The following is a 26,612-nucleotide window of genomic DNA, read 5'->3' on the forward strand; positions in this document are numbered from 1 at the left end:
TGGAACAACTATATAGCTTCTCAAAGCTTTATTGACCTGTAAGACAGATTTTATTCTTTAGTAGTAAAATAAAAAGTAAAACCTTTTTCCTGATGTAAGCTCCCCAGAATTACAGTGTAATCTGTTTTTATTGTTTCCTATCAATTATCTTTAATAAGTTGAACTTTTTAAAACTTGGAGTTTACTTCCCATAGCAGACTTGACTTTCTAGAATTATTTCTAGGACTTGGTACTCTAGCTACAGAACTTGGGATGTATACATATGTGAAGGACTTCAAGCATATGTGCTTTTCACGGTGCTTTACTATGGTATATAAAAAGTCTGTTCACATCTTGTGAGTATAGAATTGCTTTTACATGAACCAGCAGGTGGCATGGTGGTTAAGGCGCTGGAGTCAACATGGCCGACTGTGGCTCAAGTCCTAAACTTAGTGGCTTGCTTTCTTACTTTCTCTTTCTCTGTCTCTCTCTCTGGTCAAATTGAAAAAAATAATAAATAAAATAAAATAATTGTTAAATATTTTATATATTTTTATTTCTTTGCATAATTTTTTACCTATGTCACACAGTAGGATGCAGAAATTCCTTATCTTTGTTTAATATAAAGAGTAGCTGTAAGCCACAGTCAGTGTTTCATGACCCAAAGGGTTGAAATTGTTTAAAAAAAAATAATGCTTTATTTTAAAAATAAATCAGCTTTCCCAATGCAGAAAACATCATTGTTTTATGTTACTCCAAAGAAATTGGCAGCCTAGCATCTATCATTTTTATTACACATGATCTTTAGGTAGACATTGGACATTTTGATGCATTATCTTCATTCCACATAGTTACCATTAATCCTTATGATTACCTAGAAAAGTCGTGAGAATGAAACAGCTTTTCACAGTGTATTTAGAGACTTAATTGAGGGACCAGCAGTTGGCATAATGGCTGTATCAATGGACTCCCATGTAGTCGACCACGGTTTGAGTCCCAAATTCAGTGGCTTCAACTCATGCCAGGCGCTTGTTCCTTCATGCCCAAGATACTGAGAGGAGAATGGAGAAGAAATTGCAGCGTGGCCATCCCCCCAGGGGGTAATTTCTCACTTTCTTTCTTTCTGTCTTTCTGGCAAGCACATGCACCCTATAGCAAAAACCTTTCAAAAAATAAAAAAGAGAGAGAGAGACTTAATTGAAAGATTTTAACCATTATAATTTATTTTGTTCATAATTATTAATTAGAAATGTAAACTAGTCCCCCCTTTTGAAATAAGTCAGATTTCCCTTAATTGGTTGGTATTTATTGGTGGTTATTTTTATGTTAATATGTAAATATAGCCCATGAAAATTATTGCTCTTAGTTGTTGGAGCCTGCCCTGGTCTTGGCTCTATCTAAGGAGGAAACAGAAAGAATGAGACAGAGACAGAGTAGCAGTGGACAGCCTGGGCCTAGGTAGCCCAAGCAACTTGTGGCTCCCAGACAAACTGGGCACCTTTATTTATAGGGCAAAGTGACATTTCATATGTGTGTATTTCACAACATTCCATAAATATGTTGATTACAGACAATAAGCAAGTAACAAAATTTATAAGGACTTAGACATACTGAGCCAGGTGTATCCCTTAGTGATAATTCCATTAAAGAAAAATCCCATTATCTTCTTTTCTAATAGAGAAAAGCCTATATAGGTGTGGGGGAAGAAATACAAGGCTAAAAAATCTCTCCATAAGGCAGGCACCACCATGAGCAAAAACGACTAAAAACTTTACAGAGGCAAAACAGAAGTTAAACTTCATTAATTGAAGTCAAAATATTTCCTAAATGCTGTCAAATGTATCCGTTGGAGTGCTCCTAGCAATTTCTACCCTTTACTCTGCCTGCAGTGAGGGTTAAAGAAAAGACAGATTGCCAAGTTCTGCTATAACCCAAAGGGACAAGTGGTGTTTGTTCAAAACATTCCCCACACCTCACTCAGGGCCTCTTTCCAAACATGTCCCTACACTTAGTTTGTCTGTAAATTCTAGTATTTATAGCAGTTTTAAACTGATACTCTATTAAGGATATTTTATACTCTACTATTTGACTTAGTTCCTATCCTGTACTTCAGTATAAATAGAATAAATATAAATTGGAGACTTTATCCTTAAACCTGCTAAATTCTAATTTAGTTATTATCTCTCTGGTCTAGTAAAAGTCTGTAAAATAAACTCCTAAATTTTTGCTGACAATGAAATTCTGCTAACTAATAAAATCTATTTTTTTTAATAAGTATGTATCAAATCAGGAGAATTCCTGTTTAAAGCCAAATCTGACTGCCAAAGCAATAACAAAAATGTGGAATACAAGGTATTTGCCTTAAGAAATAGAACTTATTTTCTCTGCTTTGTTTTGTGTGCATGTATGTATGACAAATTTCTAATTCAAATATTTGAAATGAAATAATAATTGATTTTATCAAATAATGCTATCTTGGCAATTTATACTAAAGTACCAGTGGATTGTCTATTGCTCATAACACATTTCCACAAATATATAGGCTTGAAAACTGCGCCTGTTTATGAGCTAGTGGTGGGCTCAGCTGAATTCTCTGCTTCAGATTTTACGAAGCTGAACTCAAAGATGTCAGCCAAGCTGGGCTCTTTTCTGAAGATTCTAAGGAAGAATTTGCTTTCACTTTCCTTCCAATTCTTGTCGGACCTCAGTACCACACAGCTAGAGGTCTCAGGCTTCGTGTGTGTTGCCTGCCTATCAGACAAAACCACGTTCTACTCCTAGAGGCTGCCTATAGTCCTCACATGGTTCCTCCATCCTGAAAGCCAGCAGTGGTGTATTGAGTCCTTTTTACACTTTGAATCTTTCCGACTTGCCCTGTTACTCTTCATCAGAGAAAACTTTCAGCTTTTAAAGGGCTCACTTGATTGGGTAAGACCCATACCCAAACTTGTGATCGACTGATTTGGGGCTCAGTTACACATGCAAAATCTCTTCATAGCAATACCTATATTTGTGTTTGATTAAATCAGCAGATAGAGATTTAGGGGCTACCATTAGAATTCTGTCGAATATAATCAGTATTTAATCTACCACGAAAAGATTTTTTTCTGTTTTGTTGTTGTTGTTTTATAACTGTAATGTAAAACTACAGTGTACTAAGATTCTGAAGTTCTTGGGTTCTATTTGGCTCTTAGTAATTCTGATTCTAAACTGCGAGGTCCTTGAGGTCAGGAACTGTGCCTTATTCCTCTTCATTGCTCCAGTGCCGAGCATAGTGATGTGAATGACAGGAATTCAGGACATATTAAGTGAAATCAAATTAAGATAGTTTTATCTCTTTGTGTCTTTCCTCATCTTTCTCAACTTCATCAAAGCCTTCTTATAAATTAAAATTTAGATCATTAATTCACATATGAATTATGACTATTATAAAGCAATATTCTAAAACAGAACCATGGTAGGTTCCTAACATTCAGTCTCTATTACATTTATAAAGCTTAGGGGTTTTTTTTTTTTATTTTTAGGAATTATTTATTTCATTTTATTTTAATTTGACCAGAGAAAGAGGGAAAGTGAAGAAGCAAACCACCAGGTCTGGGACTTGAACCACAGTTGACCATGTGGGAGTCCAACACCTTGACCACCTACCAGGCCCACAGAGCTTATTTTTAATCTACCTGCTCACTGAATATTTTTATAAAGAACCCTGTGAATTAGTACAGATAGTATGAACTTTTACACAAATAATCCTTTACTTAAGCAAAATCAGAAAATTTAGATCCATCACTTCTGCATATGAATTCAGCATTTACTCTCCTAAATTAATCATCTCTTATTTTGGACATTTGTAGTAGAAGATACTGTATCAGTGGCATTTAAAAATCAAAGGAAGTAAAGCAGAGAACAGGAGCAATCCCAAATTACTTTCCCTTCTGCTGCCTCAGAACTGTAGGCAAGTGCATTTTGCAAGTATTCATCAGTTGCTTTTTTCCTGGTTTTTTTCTGTAAGCCCTAACTCTATGGTAACTTAACTTCTTTAACTTCTACCTTTTTTTGGAGAGGTTTTCCCTATGCAAAGATGTATCATGACTTTTATTTATTTATTTATTTAATTTTTTTGCTACAGGGCGTGTGCGCTCACCAGACAGAGACAGAGAGATAGAAATCGAGAAGTCACCCCCCCAGGGGGGATAGCCATGCTGCAATCCCTTGTCCTTCGTTCTCTTGCGATCTTGGGCACACACGCGTGCACACGCGCCCAGCATGAGTTTTAAGCCACCAGGTCCGGGACGCGAACCGCGGTCGACTAGTTGGGAGTCCAGCGACATAGCCATTACGCCAACTGCTGGTCCCTAACTTCTGCTTTTAGATGGAAGATGCAGACAATTAGAAACCCTTTTGACAATTAGGACACAGAGAGAAAAGACCACTTACATGCAGGAACCCTCTCAGCACTGCCATGTACACATGCATATACATAAGTCATTTTCTTACAAAGCCATTTTTCTTTATTTTTTTCCTGATTTCCTTTTGTTGCTGTTATTGTTAACTTGCAGTTTATGTAATCCAAAAACAAAATCCCAAGAATATAATGGTTCTTATCTTTGAGAAATTTGGGCTCAAAATGTTGCAATAGACTCTTATCATTGGCTCTACAAAGAAGCTTTTTTTTGGCTACTAGGATAAAATGATGGAGTTTTTCTTCATTTTTACATGAAGCATAGTAGTCTGTGTATTAAGGACTTTGTATCTGTTTTATTTTTGGTACCAAATTAGCGCCCTGGTATTAATGAGTATAAATGATAGATACCTGGACCCTGTCCTGTTTGAGATTAGGTTGGAAGGAGGCAAGAGGGAAGAGGGCAGGAGATGCTCTTATCCAGCCCTAATTCACGGATGCGGATTCCTCGTGACGGATGTTTAGTCCGGTCATGCTTGAACATCTGTGTTGAAAGTCTGCCCCCTGTTCTTTCCTGCTTTGTTGCCTTACTCCAGCCCTGATGGATGAGATTCTGCACTGATAACTAGAGGCATACTTCTTACATTGCTGAAAAGGCTTGGTAGATGTGTGGTCGGATTCTGATTCAGCCTCTGTTGAAATATACTCTTAAACTAGTTTGGGACTTTTTCTGAGTTTGGCTATTTAAAACCACTGAGTTTTAAAAACCAGTTTTCCCCTAACATTGGCTAAAGTGTAATATATTATAAAGTAATAGAAAAGTGTATTATGTTTTTCTACTAAGAAGTCACATTGTAAGTTCCATGGAGCTTAATTAACACAGAAATTGTGACTGTTGACTTACAGGAAAATGCCAACTGGGACCAGCAGTTAGCATAATGGCTATGTTGCTGGACTCCCATGTAGCCAACCATGGTTCGAGTCCCAGACCCAGTGGCTTAAACTCATGCCGGGCGCGTGTGCATGCGTGCCCAAGATTCCAAGAGGAGAAGGGATTGTGGCATGGCCATCCCCCTGGGGGATGATTTCTAGCTTTCTGTCTCTCTATCTCTCTCTCTGTGTCTCTTTGTATCTTTCTGGCGAGTGAGCGCACGTGCCCTACAGCAAAAACCTCCTCCCCCCCCCCAAAAAAAAATGCCAACCCACAGAAGGATTTTAGAGGACCTTCTGGAAAGGCGCTCCTGGGAGGAATCAATGCGCTTAGCGAAACTAACTTTCATTTCCTCATTTTCTGTACTTTCTACACAGTTTTTCTGTGGTTTAGATTTATGAACTAAGAAACAAATTTTCTATTTCGATATGAAATTTAATTCACATCTTTCTTGTTGTATATTCAGCGGCCATTGCAGTCATTTGGACAGACAGGAAAAAGGTCTAAGGTATTGTAAATATTTTGGTGTGCTGGCATGCCAAAGGCCTTCCTTCATGCTTGATGAATCCTTGTTTTCATATAGCACTACATTCAGTTTAGTTTTTTTCATATTTTGTTTTGGGCAGAAAGCTTATTTTATTTTATTTGGGGTTTTTGTGTTGCCTACTCGCTTTCGTGCATTGCTTTGTTTAAATCTTTGATGGTTCTTTATCTATAGAGAAAATTGCTTTCTCACCATTTTTGGGTTTTGAAATTGAAGTTGTTCCCATTCTTGCTATTGCTATAATTTTCAAAACTGCAACTATTTGTTTTCCCTCTTAACAACGAGCTTTACTGGTTGTTTAAAGATACATTTAACTTGCACATTCCATCCACTTTTATACATGGCAGAATCTATTTATAAAGAAACTCTCCCTAGGGGGCTTTTGCATATGCCCTAGATTTGTGAAATGTAGTGTTAATTTTAAATACTTCTCTTTAGTCAAGCTCAAAGTTAAAGCTAGTTCGGAGCCTTGCAGTATGTGAAGAATCTCCACCACCCCCCGCAGCAGAGATATCACAGGAGAACCAGGTAAAGAGCAAAACAAAACCAAACATTTGTTATTCAAAGAAATGGCAGAAATGGAGAAATTTTTATGAGGTTAAATAAGAGTGGTATCAGTATGTGTGTCATATTTTATTTTAGCAAAGTGAAACTAATTTGATAATACTTGCCACTGAAGGCAAAGCTATGAAAAGTTGGAAAAGTTTGCTTCAGTCTAGGTCTTAGAGCAATGATTTCTCTTCTTGAAAAACTTGGAGATAATAAAATTAACTGGGAAAGTGATTTTAAGAGAGTTATAAATTATTATTGATAAGTTACAAAATGTTGGAGTAGTGCATCCAGTGAATACAATTGTGATGAAATGTACTCTCTTAGTTGTGGCTTTTAGAAATTTGTTTAATACTTAACTGCTTGTGTAAGAGACTGCTCAAGACTTCTGCTTGATACCATATTTTGCATAACCTGAATGCCTGGTGAAGCCAGTGTGCATATTAGCTTGATTCTTTAATAACTGTCTATTCTAACTCCTTTTCTGTCTATTGTACAATTCAGAACAGTGAAATTAAAGCAAACAAAATATTTTTTGCCTCTTATATCTTTTTAAATGCTATCTATGTGATTTGACTTTTCTGTTAATCATGGCTATGGAATGATCTTTGTCTCATGTTACATTTATACATTCATGCATATTATTTTGGGCCCCTTCTTCCAGATGTTTTATCAGTGTGATAACTTTGTTAATGCTTGTTGTGTTTTATAACAGTCTAAGCTAGCTGAAATTCTCCTTGATCTCAAAAGTTATTATGAAAAGAATTGAGGCATCTTAGTGGTTACTGAAGAAGCCATAAATAATTTTTAAAAAAAGAAAAGGCCATGATTTGTACATTTTATATATATATATACACATACACACACACATATATATATATATATATATACACACACACATACATACATATATGTGTATCGATTGTACGCTTGGTGATTCAGGCAAAAATTTACACTTCTCATTTTTTAGATGATGTTCTCAAAAGCATGCTGTAGATACTGAAGATAATTGTAACATATGTAGAATATGCCCTTTTTTTTTTTAGAAAACATGGGACCAGCAGTTAGCGTAATGGCTATGTCGCTGGACTCCCACGTAGTCGACTGCAGTTCGAGTCCCAGACCCAGTGGCTTAAACTCACACTGGGCATGTGTGCGTGCGTGCCCAAGATCCCGAGAGGAAAATGGAGGAGAAAGGGATTGCGAGGTGGTCATCCCCCCTGGGAGGTGATTTCTCGTTTTCTATCTCTCTGCCTGTCTGGCAAGCACACGTGCCCTGTAACAAAAACCTCTCAAAAAAAAAAAAAAATGAAAAGAAAACAGTATACTCCTTTTTTGCTAAAATATAAGGAAAAGGTTTTAGGATAGTTAATTTGTTATCAGTGAAGAGTACTTAAATCCAGGACCAGCAGATGGCATAATGTCTACATCACTGGACTCTCATGTAGTCGACTGTGGTTTGAATTCCAGACTCGGTGGCTTAAACTCATGTTGGGTGCGTGTGCGTGTGTGCCCAAGATCCGGAGAGGAGAAGGGATTGTTGTGTGACCATACCCCCTGGGGGGTGATTTCTCACTTCCTGTATTTCTCTTTATGATGAGCGCATGTGTCCTATAGCAAAAAAAAAAAAAACTTCTCCTCCACCAAAATAACTATTCCCTTTGACATTTGTTCAGTTGTCAAAAATCCAGTAAGTTTTTATTATTCCTACACAGTAGGTGGCTGTGTGTATTTATTCACTAACATAGATGCATATTAGCAATAAAATAGGCTTTCTAGCAAAAAAGTGGAAATATAGTAAAAATATGTTATTAAGTATGATTGCCTTGAGAACATTTTCAAATATTAACCTTTAGTTTTTGCATGGTTGTTGATAAGGCTGAAGAGTTCTGATACGTTCTGAGAAAAATAGTAAAATTGTCCATGAAACAACAGTTTCTGAAAGTCCTTTGTACAGTGGGAGTAGAATGTACCTCTTTAGGCGAAGCACTTGGCCACTACAGTATTTTTTGAAAATTAATTTCTTCATTCTGTTGATGGAAATGTTTTATCATCTTAGCCTCATGACATAATAGTCAATGGAGATTGAGGAAATGAGGTATTGGTAAGTCTGTTAATGCAGAAAAAGTACTTTTTTTTTTTTTTGAGAAAGGCTATAACATGATCTTTGTTTCATTTTGTTTCTTCAGTGCATTTTACCTTATGTGAAAATCTTGTGGAAAAATTCTATGCTACTACATAAATTTGCTAGTGAAAATTTATACGAGAAAAAAATTAACATCAGGAACATGTTATATATTAATATATACCTTATTGGTCATAAATTATTCCTTGTGTGTCTACAGTTCAAAAAGATGAGTTATACAGATAACAAATAAGGCAGTCATTAAATTCAGTTATTCCATTTAATACCTTCTTTCTCCATTTCTCTCTTTTTTTTTTCTCCATTTCTCTTTGATGGCAATAATTTTGGGTGGGGGAGGATAATAACCTATTAATACATCTTCTGAATAAAAGATAATTCTTTTAGTGGAAAGTCTTTTCAAATCCTGAGTTAACTAAATTGCACCTGAATGGGAATTGGAAAATAAATTATTTCTCATGAAATGTTCTATTATCTATCTAATGCATGACGGTAGAGACGCTTTCCAACTAATTTGCTTGACACAGAATGTGATTTTTAAGGAATTAATCTGGAATAAAACTCATTATTCGAAAGGTTGAGAGGCAATTAAAACAGAGATATCACCTGTGTCTGATGAGATCTTAGGAGCGGGAAGTGACCTCAATAACAGATTCAATGACAGAGTGAAGAGTAAGGGAATTATAGCTTCCTACGGAGATGTTTCCATCATTCTCGTTATTTATAGTCTGAAGAGTTTGTGTATAAGAACTTTAGTATCCATAATGTCTTGTTAATTCACCACTGAAAACAGCACCAACTGAAGAGAAGACCTAAAATCTGTAAATACAGAGAAGGCCTAAAATTCATCTTGATAAAATAGCTTAATTACATATAATTAAAATGTAGTTACCCTTGGGTAACAAGAATATGAAGCTAGAAGTCAGGAAAACTTATAAATATTCTACTACTGAAAAATAGTTCTGAGATTCATTACTAAATATCTGTTTTAAAGTTATAAAAAAAATAAGGAAAATGTGTTAGAAAATTAATCACAATGAGAAAAATGACTTGCTGGTTCATGAATTTGATGGTATTTTTATTTGATAAACAAGACAGAGAACAAAGTAGATGTTCATCATCCTTCAGAAAAATTACCGGAGCTTACCACTTGCCCTATATTTCTGAGCACAAATTTGAACTGAGATGGATCGAGAAGAATTGAAAAGAAATGGAAATAGCAAGTAGCAGTCCTTACTGGGATTAAAAATTATTTGATTGACATTCTGCTGAAGATTATTTTGGAAGAGTTATGTGGAAAAATAAAGACATTTAGTAGAAATCCTTTCAGCTACAAGTTTGAGAATTCTAAAAATGAATATCCCCTTTGATACTGAATTATTGTTTTCCCTACCACCACCACCACTATCTCCCAGTCATTGTACAATCTTTCCATCACTGAAGAACAGCATAGATTCTGCCTTGGTCTTTAGTAGAAGTGGTCTGTGATTTAGTCTAGCGTTCTCAATTACTTTGTGTAAATACATAGAACTACATGACTTTTGATTTTTAAAATTATATGAATCAGTGGAGCCAGCAGGTGGCATGGTGGTTAAGGCACTAGATACTCCCATATGGCCGACCTCGGTGTGAGTTCTGAACCTGGTGGCTTACTTTCTCACTTTCTCTCTCTCTTTTTCTGTATTTCTCTTCGGTCAAATTAAAATAAATGAATGAATAAATAAAATTAAATAATTCTTAAAAAAAAAAAACTGTATGAATCCGGGCCAGCAGGCAGCATCGCGGGTAAGGCGCTGGACTCCCACATGGCCAACCAAGGTTCAAGTCCCAGAACTGGTGGTTCTCTCTCCCTCTCTCTTTCTCTCTGTCTCTGGTCAAACTAAAAATTGATTAATTCACTAAATCTTAAAGCATGCCTAGATGAATTATTTTTCATTAAAACCTGTGTGTGCTGAAATTACATTGTAATTGACATTGTTTTTCAAATAAAATATAGAATTAGTTGTCCATATCAACCAGACACAATATATTTACTTTACAGTTAACTATTACATATCAGGAGGGAATGCACTCTCATTTGAAATCTTTCTAAAATATCTTTGTAGTGATTAAAGGAGGAACACTGACACATAAATCTCAAAAAAGATATATTCAGTCATGTATGTGCCTTTGGTTTTGGGAATTTTTATACTTACAACTTGATACAATAGGAGGCTAAAAAAGTATACAATATAATGAATACTCAAAAACCTAATTTGTACTAATTCTTGACCTGATGATGATATGTTCCTATTGTCATGATTTATGATCATTGTTACACTGTTATGTGGCAACCCCATTATAAAAAGTGGTTAAGAAGACCTCAGTTCTGACTTTTGAGGAATTTTACAAGTAGATACACTTAAACTATGTAGGAAACATTTATTTTCTCTGAAATAATTTTGCAAATGTGTTTTAATTTACGTATTCAACTCAAAACATTCATTTTAGTATTTTCTATCAAGTCTTTGATACAAATGGTAAAATATTTTTGTGTACTAGTTTGGAGACTCTCACGTAAAATAAAAATCTTTTTTTTTTTCTGTGTAAAATTTTGCTTTACTCAAAAAGTGTAAATGTGTGGTATCAAATGAATCACTCTGTACTTTCATTGAATAACTGATTTTACTTTCCAACAGGAGAAAATTCAGATCCAGTTAACACAATCATTTGAAAAAGAGGAGAAGCCCTCAAAAGATGAAGCAGAAAAAGAAAAGGCCACTGATAAGTTACCCAGAAAAATGTTATCAAGAGGTTTGCAATTTATTTTTGTGATTTTTTTAAACAAAATTTTAGTTTCATAGTCAATAATTCCTCCTTTACTCTTCAAATAATTATATATAGTAGATGCATCTGTATTAAATAGAAATGACACAGAACAGAACAGGCCTAGTGGTTATGGAAGCCAAATTTCACATAGCCAACTGTAATTTGAATTCTGACCTCGGTAGCTTAAAAAACACATAGGCACATGTATGTCATACACAAAATCCCGAAGGATGGAGAAATGGAGGAGAAGGGATGTGGCATGACCATACCCCATTAGGGGATCCTTTCTCCTTTTCCGTCTCTTTGGAAAACGCATATACTCTCTGGCAACTAAAGAAAAGACACAGAACAGACTGGAACAACGACGTGTATTTACTTATCTGGGCAAAATCAGTATAACAAATGCCGTACATTGGTAAGATTTTTCAGTCAAAAACTAGGACATATACCAGAGTCAATGAGGAAGATAACCATCATACTCTCTAACTAGTGTGTCTCCCATATTGAAATATAGGAATAACTATCATTTGTTTATTGATTACACTAAAATAATATTACTTTTTTACCATATGGTACAAAGAGTTGATGCTATAATGTTCAGTATATCCATTAAGAAAAATCTTGGAAACCCAGGATGTTTATCTTTCATAATAAGTTTTGAGGGTCTTTACCATCATCTTGCATTACAGGTCAATATAAATGTCTTACATTTATAAATCCTGTTATATTGAGCAATGTTATAAACAGCATAAGGATATTACATTTAAAGGGAAGAAATAAACATCAGTATTTGAAAAATATTTTAAAAGCTTTGGTAATAGACCTGATAAAAATCTAAATAAGTAAACTATTCTTTCAGAATTGCTATCCACCTCCAGATAACTGCCTCCACTTGTGCTGATAAGTGAACTAGCCATCTTAATTTGCTATAAATATAATTTTTTAAATCATTTCAATTTTTCATCTAAGGAAGCATTTTTGAACATAAGGATATGGTAAGTAGAAAAGGATCTTCAAAGAATCAGTAAAACTGGCACATGTGAGAGATTAATTTTTTCAAGAATGTGCATATACATAAACTCATGTCATGCACTCTATGGAGGAATAGGAAGATTGTAGTTATCCGAGTTTATCAACCCTTTTCCTACTTGATCAGTTTTTTTCAATATAGGCATCTGTTTTGTTTTAAATATATATCATATGTAAAAGAGAAGAGGATATGTTTTCAAACAACTTTATACAGGGTTTTTGTATTATTGTTTTTTAGATTCCAGTCAAGAATATACTGATTCAACTGGCATAGATCTACATGAATTTTTAGTAAATACATTAAAAAACAATCCCAGGTAAAAATTAAATTTATAAGGTTTACATTGCTTCTAGAGTACCATAATTTTGTTATATATGCTTTAATTATTGAGTTAGAATATTAGAATAAGATTCCGTTTTGTTGATGCACACCAGAAACATTTTAGTTTCTTAGGACTGAGGTATTGTTGGTCTACTTTATGAACATATATAAATAAGTATCTTTTTGAAACAGGCATGTCACCACAGTGTAAAAATTGTTCATACTCTCTATAGGAGTTTTTAGGACATACAGAATCACCAACGTATTTAAACTCCTGGTTGAGATAGAATTATTAATGAAAAGAGAAAAGAAAATGCATACCTGAACATAATGCACTAAAGCAAGTACAGATTCAGCGTATTCATTTATAATGAGGTTTTGAACTTAAATGCAGAGATGTATTTCCTTCTTGCTAAGATTTTAAACCGTCAACCCAAAGATGTTTGAGATGCTTAGTTGAGTCACTTTTTTAACTATGAAATCTTCTGTTTTACCAGGGTACTAGGTGAGTAGTTTTTCATTGTTTTAGTCACCTGAAGACTATCTGTAAAATATTTGAACAACGCATTCATAAGTAAAAGATATCATGGTTAAGAACCCCTCCTTTAGATGTTAGCTTCCCAGAGTGGTAGTTATTTCATGTACATTGAAGTAAAATAGTATCATGTCACCATGTATGGGTACATGGAAGATAACGTGAACAGCACTCTTTAGTCTCACTGAGACTTCTTTCATGTCTGATCTTGCTTCAAGATAACCTTGGTTTTCATTGAAGATTTATCGGTACTACCTTTATTTCCTATTTTGCATTTAGTGTCCCACAAGGAAACCCACCAAAATGAGAAGAGGTGCCCTTTTAATAAGAGCTGAAAGATTGTAGGTATGGAGTGAGAGAAAGGATAGGTGGCTCCATATAGCTGATTCTTTTTCCAGTTCAAGTTTATTCGTTAGTAGCTTTACAAAAAATTGTATTTATCAGCCTATTGAACAGGCATTTATTGAGCATCTAAACATGACAAGCATTTTGCTGAACATTGTAGATATAAGGTGAACAAGACATAATCTCATACCCTAAATTATTCATGTCTCTGTGCTCGAAAAAGACACATAAATAAAGTAGACCAGATGTTGTGAAACAGGTTTTTTTAAGGTAGTATGAAAACCAGTTAGGGAGTCCCAGCTTTGACTTTACTGACAAGATAGTACTTGAGCTGAATCTTGAATTCAGAGTGCTTTAAATGGGAGCTATCTTACAGAGAAACATGGGAATGCCATTCAAATTAGAAATAATAGAGACAAGAGCATTTGCCAAGGCACAGTAGTTTGAGAGGCATGTGCTATATCCAATGAGAAACAACATTGTGTCCCCTTGCTCAAGCAGGGTGGCATGCGGCCAATGATTTTAGAAAGTGATAGGGATGGTAAGAAACACAGTTTATATCTTCAGCCTAGATTAACATCAGCGCCCTGGGGCATTGCCAGGGTACTAGATGAGTAGTTTTTAATTTGGGGCAGATCATCAACCCCTCTGAGGTCAGTGACCCACACAAAAAGGCCATCCACAAAATATGTGAGGAAATGTGTGGGGGCCTTTTTTTTTTTTTTTGAAGAGGTTTTCGCTATAGGGTGCGTGCGCTCACCAGACAGAGAGAGACAGAGAGATAGAAAGCGAGAAATCACCCCCAGGGGGGATAGTCACACCGCAATCCCTTCTCCTCCATTTTTCTCTCGGGATCTTGGGCATGCACACACACGCACCCGGTGTGAGTTTTAAGCCACCGGGTCCGGGACGCAAACCGCGGTCAACTATGTGGGAGTCCAGCGACATAGCCATTACGCTAACTGCTGGTTTCCTGTGGGGACCTTTTTGATCATCCTAAGTAACGGCAGAATACCAGGAAACCAGAAATGCTGAAAAAACTTGTAAGGCAACGAGCAATGAAAAATTGTTTTACTTGTAATGCCTGTAGTGCACCAGTTGAGAAATGCAGAGTATGGCATACTAAGTTGACGTATAGTTATAGGATTTTATATATTATAGGATTTCCAGTACATTAATGCCATAATCAATTTGGAGTGTTTGTTGGGTATAGATATTGGTTTTGTTTTGGTTTTTTTTGAAAGATTATTTCTAGAAAAGACTCTTAAGCTAGGAGGGTGGTTAGGAAACTAGAGAAGAATAGAGAGGAAAGGACATTTAAGAAATATTTAGGAAGTTCCATAGTAGGACTTACTGTTTATTTGTATATGAAAGGGAGATAGGACAAGAGTAGAACAGAAAGGCTGCTAGGTTTCTGGTCCCATTGACAGAAGATGAATAAGGGACAAGAATGAATGGAATGGGATGTGCATTGTTACACATGTGACACATGAGGTGTCCAACAAAGAGCTAGAAGATGAAGTCTGGGTAGTTGAAAGGCTTTGATTTTGAAGTAAATGAGCCAGGCTGGAGTTACAAAGTCAGGAGTCATCAGTGCCGATGAAGTATGTGATGGGTAGGAGTGCCGGAGAGATGAATTAAATGACAAGGACAAAATTCTACCGAAAGACATACTTAAAAGTTTGATGAGACGGTAAAGACTTGAGTCCTAAAAATAACAGACAAATCATAAGAATATTTGTCATAGAAGTCGCCCAAAGTGGAACAGTTTCAAGGAAGATAAAATAATAATAGAGGGAAATGAAATTAGAACTACCAAATAGAATTCATCAAATTAGGACATTGTTGTTGCTTTAATGACTCAATTCATTTGCAGTAGGATTTTGGAAACCCCAACTTAATAGGCTGAGGAATAAGTGGGAAGGTAGGAAATACTGTGTTACTATACCAAAATAGTATCTTTAGCTGGCGGAAATTTTCATTGCTTTTCAAATTATTTTTCTATTATGCAGTTCTGTGTTCCTCTATGGATGCAAAAGTTTTTAAATTATCTGCATGTACGTTTTTTTCTTAAGAGAGATTTTTGTTATAGTGCCTGTGTGCTCACCAGAGAGACACAGAGACATGAAGTGAGAAATCACCACCTGAGGGGAATGGCCCCATCACAGTCCCTTTTCCTCCATTCTCCTCTCAAGATTTTGAGCACGCACACACAAGTACCTGGTGTGAGTTATAAGCCACCAGGTCTGAGACTTGAAGTGCTATTGACCATGTAGGAGTCCAGCAATGTAACCATTAGGCCATCTGCTAGTGCCACAAGTACATTTATATGCATGTATATTCATAGATATGTGCTACTGTCAATAAAATCAAGACAGTTTTAAAACTTTTGTGTCACCCCAAAAAGAAACTCCATGCTCTTTAGCTGCTCCTATGCCAATTTAAAAAATAATAGATAATCCCCATCTCTAGTCTATTTTCTGTTTCTATAGATCCTTGTTCTGGACATCTCATATGAGTGAAAATATATAATATATAGTCTCTCATGGCTGGCATTTATTTACTTAGACCTAAGTTTTCAAGGTCCAAGGGGCCAGCAGGTGTCATGGTGTTTAAGGTCACTGGACTCCCACATGGCTGACAGAGGTTCAAGTCCTGGACCTAGTTTCTTTCTTTCTCATTTTCTCCCCCCCCCCCACCCCCCCCTCTCTAATTAAAATAAATAAACTTAAAATCTTTTTTTAAAAATGTTTTCACGGTTCATCCATATTGTTACATGTATCTACTTTATTCCTTTTTTATTTTTTTTTGGAGAGGTTTTCGCTATAGGGCATGTGCGCTCGCCAGACAGACAGAGAGAGACAGAAAGTGAGAAATCACCCCCCAAGGGGGGATGGCCACGCCGCAGTCCCTTCTCCTCCATTCTCCTCTCGGGATCTTGGGCACGCATGCACACACGCCCAGCATGAGTCTTTTAAGCCACCAGGTCCGGAATGCGAACCGTGGTCGACTACATGGGAGTCCAGCAATATAGCCATTACACTAACTGCTGTTCACATGGGAGTCCAGCAACATAGCCATTACACTAACTGCTGTTCCCATCTACTTTATTCCTTCTGTATATACATTTTTATTTGAGTAAATATGTGGGTGGATAATTTGTGTAATGTTTAATGCATAAGTTACTACTAATGTCAATGTGAGTTCAGGAAATTGAAGCTAATGTTTAATCTTATTAGAACTAGGGTTTACTAAATAAATGGCTTGGTATTCTCTAAGTGAAGCAAATGACTAATCACTAGATATATACATGATATGATTAGAAATAAATATGGCAAATTTCCAATAAAGTTTACAGGATAAGGGCCAGCCAGGTACATGGTGGTTAATTAAGCCAGCTGGATTCCACATGGCCAACTACATAGTTCAAGTCCCAAACAAGCAGCTTGAAAACCACACCAGGCGCGTGTGTGTACATGCCCAAAACCCAGGGAGGAGAGGAGAAGGGATTGCAGTGTTGTCATGCCCTCTGAGGAGTGCTTTCTTATGCTATCTCTTTTTCTAGTGAGCACATGTGCCTTAAGCTCCTCCTGTCTTCTTGATCTAGTTCCTTTGCCAGTAAATACACTTAATTTCAGATATTATGTAATAAGCTACCTGTACTAAGTACAGTCTATACTGAATTAGAACATAGAAGTCTTTTTTTAAATTATTTTTATTTATCTTTATTTACTTATTCACTTATTTTTTAATTTGACCAGAGAGGGATAGAACAAGAGGAGGGGGTAGGGAGTGAGAAAGCAAGCCGCCAGGTCTGGGACTTGAACTGCAGTCAGCCATGTGGGAGTCCAGCGCCCTTAACCACCATGCCACCTGCCATCCCCAGAATGTAGAGATCTTAAGCTGTCCTTGATAAAGCATACAGTCATTGGTGTCATTTTATACCTCTTCGTGTTGATTTTACAGCCATGTTGCATACGTTTCGTATATAGGAGAGAGAGACAGATAATATATATAACTATTATTATATAACTAATGTGGGGAAGCAACCCCATGGATTAATCCTGAGAATGGATATTTTAAAAGTAACTTTTTGCTCTAAAGAACATCATGTTCTGTGTTTCAAATATCTTCTAAAAATCCCATATATTAATGATAATATTTCAGTCATTTTATATCTTACCTGTTGCAGAGATTTGACCAATGGAATATGAATCATTGGTGAGGGTGGTCTAATGGAAGCACTGTTTTCTGCTTTTGTTACTCACTATTGGTATACCAGCTGCTTACATTTTCTCTTAAGTGATTTATGGTATTAATGACTAGAATAATGATAAGTAACAGATTTTGCCCCCTCTTTTAAGTAGTAGTTTATTGATCAATTTGATTAAGATCCTTGTTTTTATTATTTCTTTTGATAATAGCATGTATTGGTTCATTTGAAAGGTTATATGATAGCAATTTCAATAATTACCTACTCCTAGATGGTTTTGCTTTATGTGCTAAACATTAATATGCCTTAAGAAAAGTAATTTGTGGACCCATAGTTTCGAGTCCTATATGTAGTTTTCCTGTGAAGGATTATTAACTTCCAACTTTGAATACAGATTTAGAAATCTGGAAGCTTAGAATGAGATAAAAGATAGAAAGTATAAATCTTAAGAACTTAAGAAAGTTGTCACTGTTTATTTTTCTTACAAATTCTGTTAAAAGCAGGAGAGCTGATTTTAAACAATTAATGGCCTAGAAAATAATAGAAAATCTTCTGCAATTCGTGGATCCATGTGTTTAGGGGTGGAGGGGAGTAGAATCGGATCAATGACTGCTAAAATTGTTAGATTTTGTTTTCTTTCATGGAAACAATAGAAGTTTCTTTTCAGTGGCAGTACATTGACTGAAAAACATTTAAAATATCTTATACTTCCTGTTTTATGAACTGCAAATAAGTTGCCTGCCTCAGATTCTTTAGTTTTCCCCAGGAAGACAGTGTAGTAAATATACTAGTAAAGTTACTGAAATTATGTCATCTCAAGACAAATTGTTCCCAGAAACTTAAATGAGAGTCTTGTAGTTAGGTGAATTCTTCAGTAGGAAATAATCTTACAAAGTAAAAATTCCCCATCTTCTCAAAAAAATTAAGTGATGGGGCCAGCAGGTGACATGGTAGTTAAGGTGCTGGACTCCAACATGGTTAACAATGGTTCAAGTCCTGGATCTGGTAACTTGAAAATCACAGCAGGCATGTGTGTGTGCGCATGTGCCCAAAAATCCCAAGAGGTGAATGGAAGAAAAGGGATCGTGGCATGGCCATCCCCTATGAGGGATGTTTTCTCACTTCCCTGCTCACTGTCTCTGTCTCTTGTGATCACATGTGCCCTATGGTAAAAACCTGAAATATTAAAAGACTTGCTGGATAAAAACAAATTATTAATTGATTCCATGCAAAATAAATTCTTTGAGTCCTTTTGTATACAAATAAAATATAACTATATATGGGCCAGCAAATGTCATAATGATTATGTGGCTGGACTCCCATGTAGTTGACTGCAGTTCAAGTCCCGGACCTGGCAGCTTAAAACTCATGCCAGGCACGTGCACACGCATGCCCAAAATCCCGAGAGAATGGTGGAGAAGGGATCGCAGCATGGTCATCTCCCTTGAGGGTGATTTCTTGCTTCCTGTCTCTTTCTCTCTGGTGAGCACATGAAATATGATGATTGTGACTAATACTATTAAAGAAAAGTATGAAAAAATTATTTCTTAGAAAGGAAAGGAGAGGAAGGCAAAGAAAGCAGCATGTTCAAGGAACCTAGGAAAAAAGGAGCTTGACACATAGAAAAATAAGCAAGGAAGATAAGAGTTTTGTGAGTTAAGGTCAGGAGATGCAGATTGAGGTAGATGACCAGTACGTGCCTGCCTTGTAGATCACATTACAGATGTTCAGTTCTAAGAACAGTGGGAAACCCGTGACAGATTTTAGCATGAGAATGATGTATGTGGTCACTCATGTGTTCTTAAAAAAATCATCATGCATTGGGCAAGCAGGTGTTGTGGTGGTTAAAGGTGCTGGATTCCCTCATTGTCCCTCTCTGGTCAAATTGAAATAAACAAGTGAATAAATAAATAAAGTTAAATAAAATAATTCTTTACAAAAATCATAATGCATGCTGCATGTAGAATAATTAGGAAAGAAATAAAGGAAGATACGGGAAGACGGTATACTACTGTTTTCATAGTCAAGCCAGGAATCCTGATTGCTTGGATCCAGGGTTGTGTCAGTGAAAAAAATGGAAGGTATATAAAATGTTTAGTAGTGATTAACTGAGAAGGAGAATTAGAAAAAGGTCAGTAATGAACCTGAGATTCTCTAGCTTCTGGCATGATGGGTTCTCTGGCTTACTGGGTAGAAGGAGGTACCACCTACTGAGATGAGGAATACTAAAGGAAAATCAGATTTGGGGCACAAATGAGCGTTGCCAGAGTCTGAGGTAAAATGAAATCTTGTTTTCAGCTTTGAGTTTGAAATCACTAAGTAGGCATGTTTTTCTCTTGATTTTTTTTTTAACTAATCCAAAAATGCCTGATTGATTGTTAAATGAATGAATAAGAAATAGATTTTACTCAGTTTATGAGAGTTCGTTTGTAATGTCGGGGAGGATCAAAGTCAGGGCTGATGTGTAGACTTTCAAGTGACCTAAACAGGGGCTACCACCTCTGTTACTAAAATCTGAGAAGGGGACCAGCACATGGCATAGCTGTTATGTCGCTGGACTCCCACATGACCTACTGCAATTTGAGTCCTGGTCCCAGTGGTTTGAAACTCATGGATCCTAGGAGGAGAATGGAGGAAAAGGGATTGCAGTGTGGCCATTCTGTTTGAGGGGTGATTTCTCACTGTCTCTTTCTCTCTCTCTCTCAAGCAAGCACACACACCCTAAGACAAAAATCTCTAAAAAAATTTTTTTGAGAAGAATCTGTTGTGTAGTGTTTATTTAGGGAACCTTTAACTTCTTTGCTTTGTTGTCTTGATCTATAAAATTTGGAAGGCATAACTGAAAGATCAGTAAGCTACTTCTAGCTCTAAAATTCTATGAATTGCTTTTTTTTTTTTTTTTGCGTGCATATGAAATTACTCATGAGCACAAGGAAATTGTAAGCCATGTTCTTCGTATATGGGCACAGAAGTCCGTCAGGGAATGGTACCATTAATTCGTTACAACATAAGTGCACTAAATAGGACCCTAGTGACCTTTAAGAGTATATGCAGCTTCTCCCTAGAGTCCTTATTTATTTTATTCGTTAGAAGTCTGTGGTTTACTTTGATTTGTGTAGAGAAATTTCCCAAAGCCATAAAAATAAGTAATAGCAACTAACAGAATGAATTGAAAAGCCCTCTTTTTTTGAGTAGTTATTAAGGTAGTTATACTGCTCTACTATAGTCCCATCTGCACTCTAGCATTTAATTCCCATAGGAGTATTCTTGTTGCTACTGGCATTGCATGTTCTGTAGAGTACTGTTTCCATGGAGTTCAGCCTTATAACAATAAAGTCATGGCCCAACTAAAGATGTCTGTTTCCTGCTCACTCTCAGCTTTATTGAATGAGGAACTAAATATTTATATGCCCACTATCCATTTATTTACAGAGCAAACTCCAGTACAGTAGTAAATTATCAGATCAAATTACATTACTTTAAAATGGCCACATGTCAGTAATTGTTAAAGTTAGGTATTAGGTATGTGAAATTATACTGTTCTCTCTAAATTAGTGTTTATGGGGAAATTTCCACAAATAAAAGATAGACTGAAAAAATTATTTCATTCTTTTGAAACACTATGTTTTAGAAAACATATAAATATTCCAGCATTAAGTTTGTGATTAGTCTTGAATGCATAGGTTTTAGGGGTAAATATTAGCTGTATGAGTCATAACCTGTTGACACTTGTGGTTACTTCAGTGTTAAGTTTTACATATAAGAGTCTTCATACTTTATTTCAGGGACAGAATGATGCTGCTGAAATTGGAACAAGAAATTTTAGATTTCATTGGTAATAATGAGTAAGTCCTGACATTTAACAAGAAAACAAATTGTCATCACAGTTCTCCCTGACTTACTAAATTGGTTTTTCTTCTGCTTCTAGGTCTCCACGTAAAAAATTCCCCCCAATGACATCTTACCATAGGATGCTATTGCACAGAGTAGCTGCTTACTTTGGATTAGACCATAACGTTGATCAGAGTGGGAAGTCTGTCATAGTAAACAAAACTAGTAATACAAGAATGTAAGTGTCAAGAGGTATAGGTCCATGTTATATATGTATATATATGTATACCTATATAATAACACTTTATCTTCCTCCAGCATGTTGCATCTTAGGTCTTCCGCATGTCTTAGCAGTCAAGCTTCATGATAACCTGAACGTGATGGAACCAGAAAAATAATCTGGAAACAGTCCTCTCTAGAAACAAAATGTACTAGTCTGGAAGCAAATAAGGCAGATGAATGAGGACTGACGTGTATAATTTGAAAACAAAAAGAAAGAACAGATTACACAGTACCAGTGGTGCTTGACAACCACCACTCTGTTACGGATTTTTATTTTTTTAATGTAATTTAGATAGCTATGGTCAGCCTCAGGCAAATTTGTTTTGTTTTGTTTTGTTTTGTTTTGTTTTTAAAGGCAGAATTCCTCTTTGACATCTTCACAATTATTCTTTCATCAAGTTAACATTCTTTCCAAAAACCTCTATTTTTGCTCCTTTTCGCCTACAATGTCAAGAGCATGAGACTGTTGGTTAATACAGTATCATCCATAGCTCCGTGTCCCCTTCATGGGCAATATAATTTACTGAGGAAACAATTTAGAGTAAGAAGGAACTTTGTGATTTAAGAAGTAATTACTTTCTAGTGTTGGTGAAATAGAGTGAGGAACTAGACATTTATAGATTTGGGAGCAGCAGGCCCAATGCAGAGGCACCGAAGTTATGATATGCACATATTACCTCTTCTGCCTATATGTAAGGCTAATCCTAAAGCAGTCAATTGAGTTCAGCTAAAATTTATACTTTGGTGGTGATCTGCTTATCGAATGATTTTTTTTTTTTTTTGGTCAGTTTCACTTGTGGCAGCAACAAATAACGCTTCTTAGTCCATTGTTTTTCTGTCTTTCCCAAAGCCAGACTTCTTCCAAGTTCTTGCCTATGCACCACTTTCATTTGCATGGTTATATTTAATTCATCTATGTCCCTTCTGTTACTATGGCCTTTACCCTTACAGCTGTCTTATTGCTTGCTGGAACTGCATTAGTTTCTTTCATTTTAAATAATATTTTGTCAACAAAATAGATATATTTAGTATTTATATGATTGTTCCTTCAACTAAAATTAAATTAATGAAGATAGATACTTGGAAAGGGATTCTCTTTCTTTAGAGTTTAAATGTTACCTGAAAATGCGAATTGGCTTAATTTTCATTTGCCTGACCCTTGGTCTTGCATTATCCTTATCAATTAATTAGTCTTTTCCCAATTCATTTTGTCGTGGCTGAAATAGGATAGTGACCATTAAGATTTGAGCCATATGGCTGACTGGGGTTTCAGTCCTGGACCTGGTGGCTTGAAATCATGCTGGGCATATGTGCACACATGCCCAAAATCCCAGGAGGAGAATGGAGAAGGGATTGCAGTGTGGCCATCCTCCCTGGGGGTTGATTTCTCACTTTCCTTCTCTCTTTATGTCTCTCTCTCTTCCACGAGCACACTCCTTATGGCAAAAACCTGGGGGGGGGCGGGATTTGAGCAGAACTAATGGTAAATAGAACTGTAATTCCTTTAACCAATACCTTTCAACATTACTCAGAGCTGCTGGATACCCAAGCACATGTACATTAGCAGGCATTTTGACTAACATTTCGACTGGTAACTCTCTAAGGTTTTCAATACAGTGTAACCTCAGTTATTTGAATAATGTCAGAAAGCTTTAGGGTTTTTTTTTAAAATCAAAGTAATCAAAAGTTTAGCTAAGCAAACTATGAAATACTTGAAGTATGGGTCAGTAATTTAACTATACATTTCGGATCATTGAAGTTACACTGTATTCTTATTTTATATCTTCTGGGATATGAAGAAGGTTGTAAATCAGAAAACCTTAGAGATCTGATCCACATTGAATAAAAACAAACTTACCTTTTCCTCATAGGGAGATTACCCGCTCCAGCCTTGAACCAGTGGTGTTGTGGATGTCAACAACCCGGTGTCCACTGGGGTGTCTCAATGGAGCGGGAAGTTGGCGATTGCAGGGCAGTAAATTCAGGCATCTGTAAAAGAAAGAGGTAAGACAGTCTTAAGGTTAGCTGAAATGCCTGCCAGTGTTATTTGGTGTGGGAATCCAGCTGCTCTTAGAAAAGTTGCCAGGCCCTTGGTTAAACCTCATAGTTCACTTTGAAGTAGCCATCTTTTACCCACATACAAACTCCTTGAATAAAGAAATAGGACTTTGAACAGCTATAAAAATAGATGACATAAACAAAGGGGCAATCATGTAACAAAAGTAATATACTGCCATTGTTAGAACTAAGTATAAAATCATTCAAACCCCTAAAGAAAGCAGTCTTTTTTTCCTCATCATTTTGGTCACAAAACTGTTTTCACTCTTTTATTTCACCTTTATTTCTGTACATAGCTTTACATGAATATCTACTCTCCTTTTCACTCATCTAAGTCTTACAATTGAGATTTCTTCAGCTTCTCTAGATAATTCTTATATTTAAATGCTATTTTGCATCATTTGACAGGAAATAGTTAAGGTATATATTTTATTCAAAGTTCACTAAGTTAAAATGAGTATTCAGAACTGATACTTGTTGCTGTGTGTGTGTGTAATGAAATACCTAATCTTAGTCTGCTGAAAATGTTATTCAGGTTTTTTGGGATTCTAAGTTTACTTAGGGTAGTTACATAAATTATGTCACTATATAATACATATCTGGACTATGTATATTTCAAGAGTAGTGTCAATTTTATGGTAGAATGTTATTAAGTCACAAGAGTGATGATTGAGTTCATTCGTTGGAGCTAAGTACATTTAGGAAGGTGAAATTGTATATAATTTATAATTTTCCAAGGGCTACAACCTTGTACCTGTCTTCTAGATCTCGGTGGAACTTGCAACATTTCCATTAAAGAAAGACCAGTCCTCTAAAACTATATTATTACCATTTCTTATCATAACCCTAGATTACAACTTTAAGCTCCAAAAAAGAACTTCAGTTTCCCAACTGTTTCAGTTCATGTAAGATGAAGCTGTACCCTGCTATAATTAAAAATCTTGATAACTTGGATGAATCTTGAAGTAGTCTCTGCGCTTTTAATTTGCCACAAATTATTTGACTTCTTTCAATTGTATAACACCAACCTAGGTGGTATACAAGTGTAATACATAAGATGTAGTGCTGTACTTTCTTCTCCCAGGATTTTTCTCATAACCTTTATAAGAGGCAATGCAAAGAGGATGTGAAAGGCTTTGGGTGTGACAGATGTGGAATCCAACTGTGGCTCAATCATGCACTTGCCCTTTGACCTTGCACCATTGCTTAAGCCATCTGAATCTTAGTTTCCTTAATAATATTTATAATAACGACAAACTTGTACTGAGTATTTACTCTTTCAAGTGCTGTTCATATGTTAATTCATTTCACCTTCAAAGTAATCCTGTGAAGTGGGTATACTGTAATTCCCATTTTACAAATGTGGAAACTGGACACTAGAAAGGCTAAGTAATTTGTACAAGTGCTTAAGCAACTAAAGTGGTCAAGCTCAGCATTTGAACCCAAGCAGTCTGGCTCCAGAGCCTATGCTGTATTTGATATGACCTCCTAATCCTAATACGCATTGCTAGTCTTTTCTCATATGATTATTGTAAAGACTAAGATAGCATAAGTATCTACTAATGGTACTAAAGTGGTTACTTTTATTACTTTTATTCTTAAAGTGTTACATTGTTACTCTCTGTAAGCACTATACGTTACCTGTTTTTTGTTTTGTTTTATTTTAGACCTGATCAGAAATTTAATGAACATATTAAGGATGATAAAGGTGAAGACTTTCAGAAAAGATATATACTAAAGAGAGATAACTCTAGCTTTGACAAAGATGATAATCAGGTAATCTAGAAAAATTATGGCATTTTTATAGGCTCAGCATTTTTTACACAGATAGTTCATTTTGCAAATAAATTATTTCTTTTCTTTAGATGAGAATACGTTTGAAGGATGACAGAAGAAGCAAATCTATTGAAGAACGAGAAGAAGAGTACCAGCGAGCTAGAGACCGAATATTTTCCCAAGATGTATGTAGTAACTTACATTTAGGTCTTTGTATTAGAATGTATCCTAGTTGTGGGGACCAGCAGGTGGCATGGTGGTTAAGGTGCTGGACACTCCCATATGGCCAACCATGGTTCAAGTCCCAGACTTGGTGGCTTGCTTTCTCACTTTATCTCTCCCTCTCTCCCTCTCCCCCCTCCTTCCTCTTTCCCTAAAATTAAATAAATAATTCTTTTTTTAAAAAAATTGTATCCCTGTTGACAGTAGGTTCTCAGTCTCCATTTAATCTGAATCACTCTTTTGAAAGAGAGGTTTTTATGATGGGGTATGTGTGTTCCTAGATAGAGACAGAGTGACAGAGAGCAAGAAATCACCCCGCAGGGGGGGATGGCCATGCCACAATCCCTTCTCCATTCTCTTCTCAGAATCTTGGGCACACATGCACACGTGCCACACATGAGTTTAAGCTGCCAGGTCCAGGACTTGAACCACGGTTGACTATGTGGGAGTCTAGCAGCGTAACCATTATGCCATCCGCTGGTCCCATGGATCACATTTCTAATCACGTTTGGTACATATAAAGTCACCTTTTAGAAATACTAAGTTCTGGGGCCAGAAGATTGCATGGTGGTTAAGGTGCTGGACTCCTACATGACCAACCACAGTTCAAGTCCTAGACCTGGTGGCTTGATTTCTTACTTTCTCA

The 26,612-nt window shown here is 36.1% G+C and overlaps 1 protein-coding gene across 1 annotated transcript in view; it reads left to right on the plus strand.

The window, feature by feature from the left end:
- R3HDM1 (R3H domain containing 1) overlaps window positions 1-26,612 on the plus strand; it is a 180,653-nt gene that overhangs the window by 35,247 nt on the left and 118,794 nt on the right. The window contains 8 exon segments of the mRNA XM_027768764.1: window positions 5,776-5,817; window positions 6,292-6,381; window positions 11,224-11,338; window positions 12,621-12,699; window positions 21,583-21,642; window positions 21,726-21,866; window positions 25,636-25,744; window positions 25,834-25,929. Coding sequence (XP_027624565.1) covers window positions 5,776-5,817; window positions 6,292-6,381; window positions 11,224-11,338; window positions 12,621-12,699; window positions 21,583-21,642; window positions 21,726-21,866; window positions 25,636-25,744; window positions 25,834-25,929 — 732 coding nt within the window.

The sequence above is a fragment of the Tupaia chinensis genome, unplaced genomic scaffold (assembly GCF_000334495.1).
Source record: "Tupaia chinensis unplaced genomic scaffold, TupChi_1.0 Scaffold147433_1, whole genome shotgun sequence".
In the NCBI taxonomy this organism is placed as follows: Eukaryota; Metazoa; Chordata; class Mammalia; order Scandentia; family Tupaiidae; genus Tupaia; species Tupaia belangeri.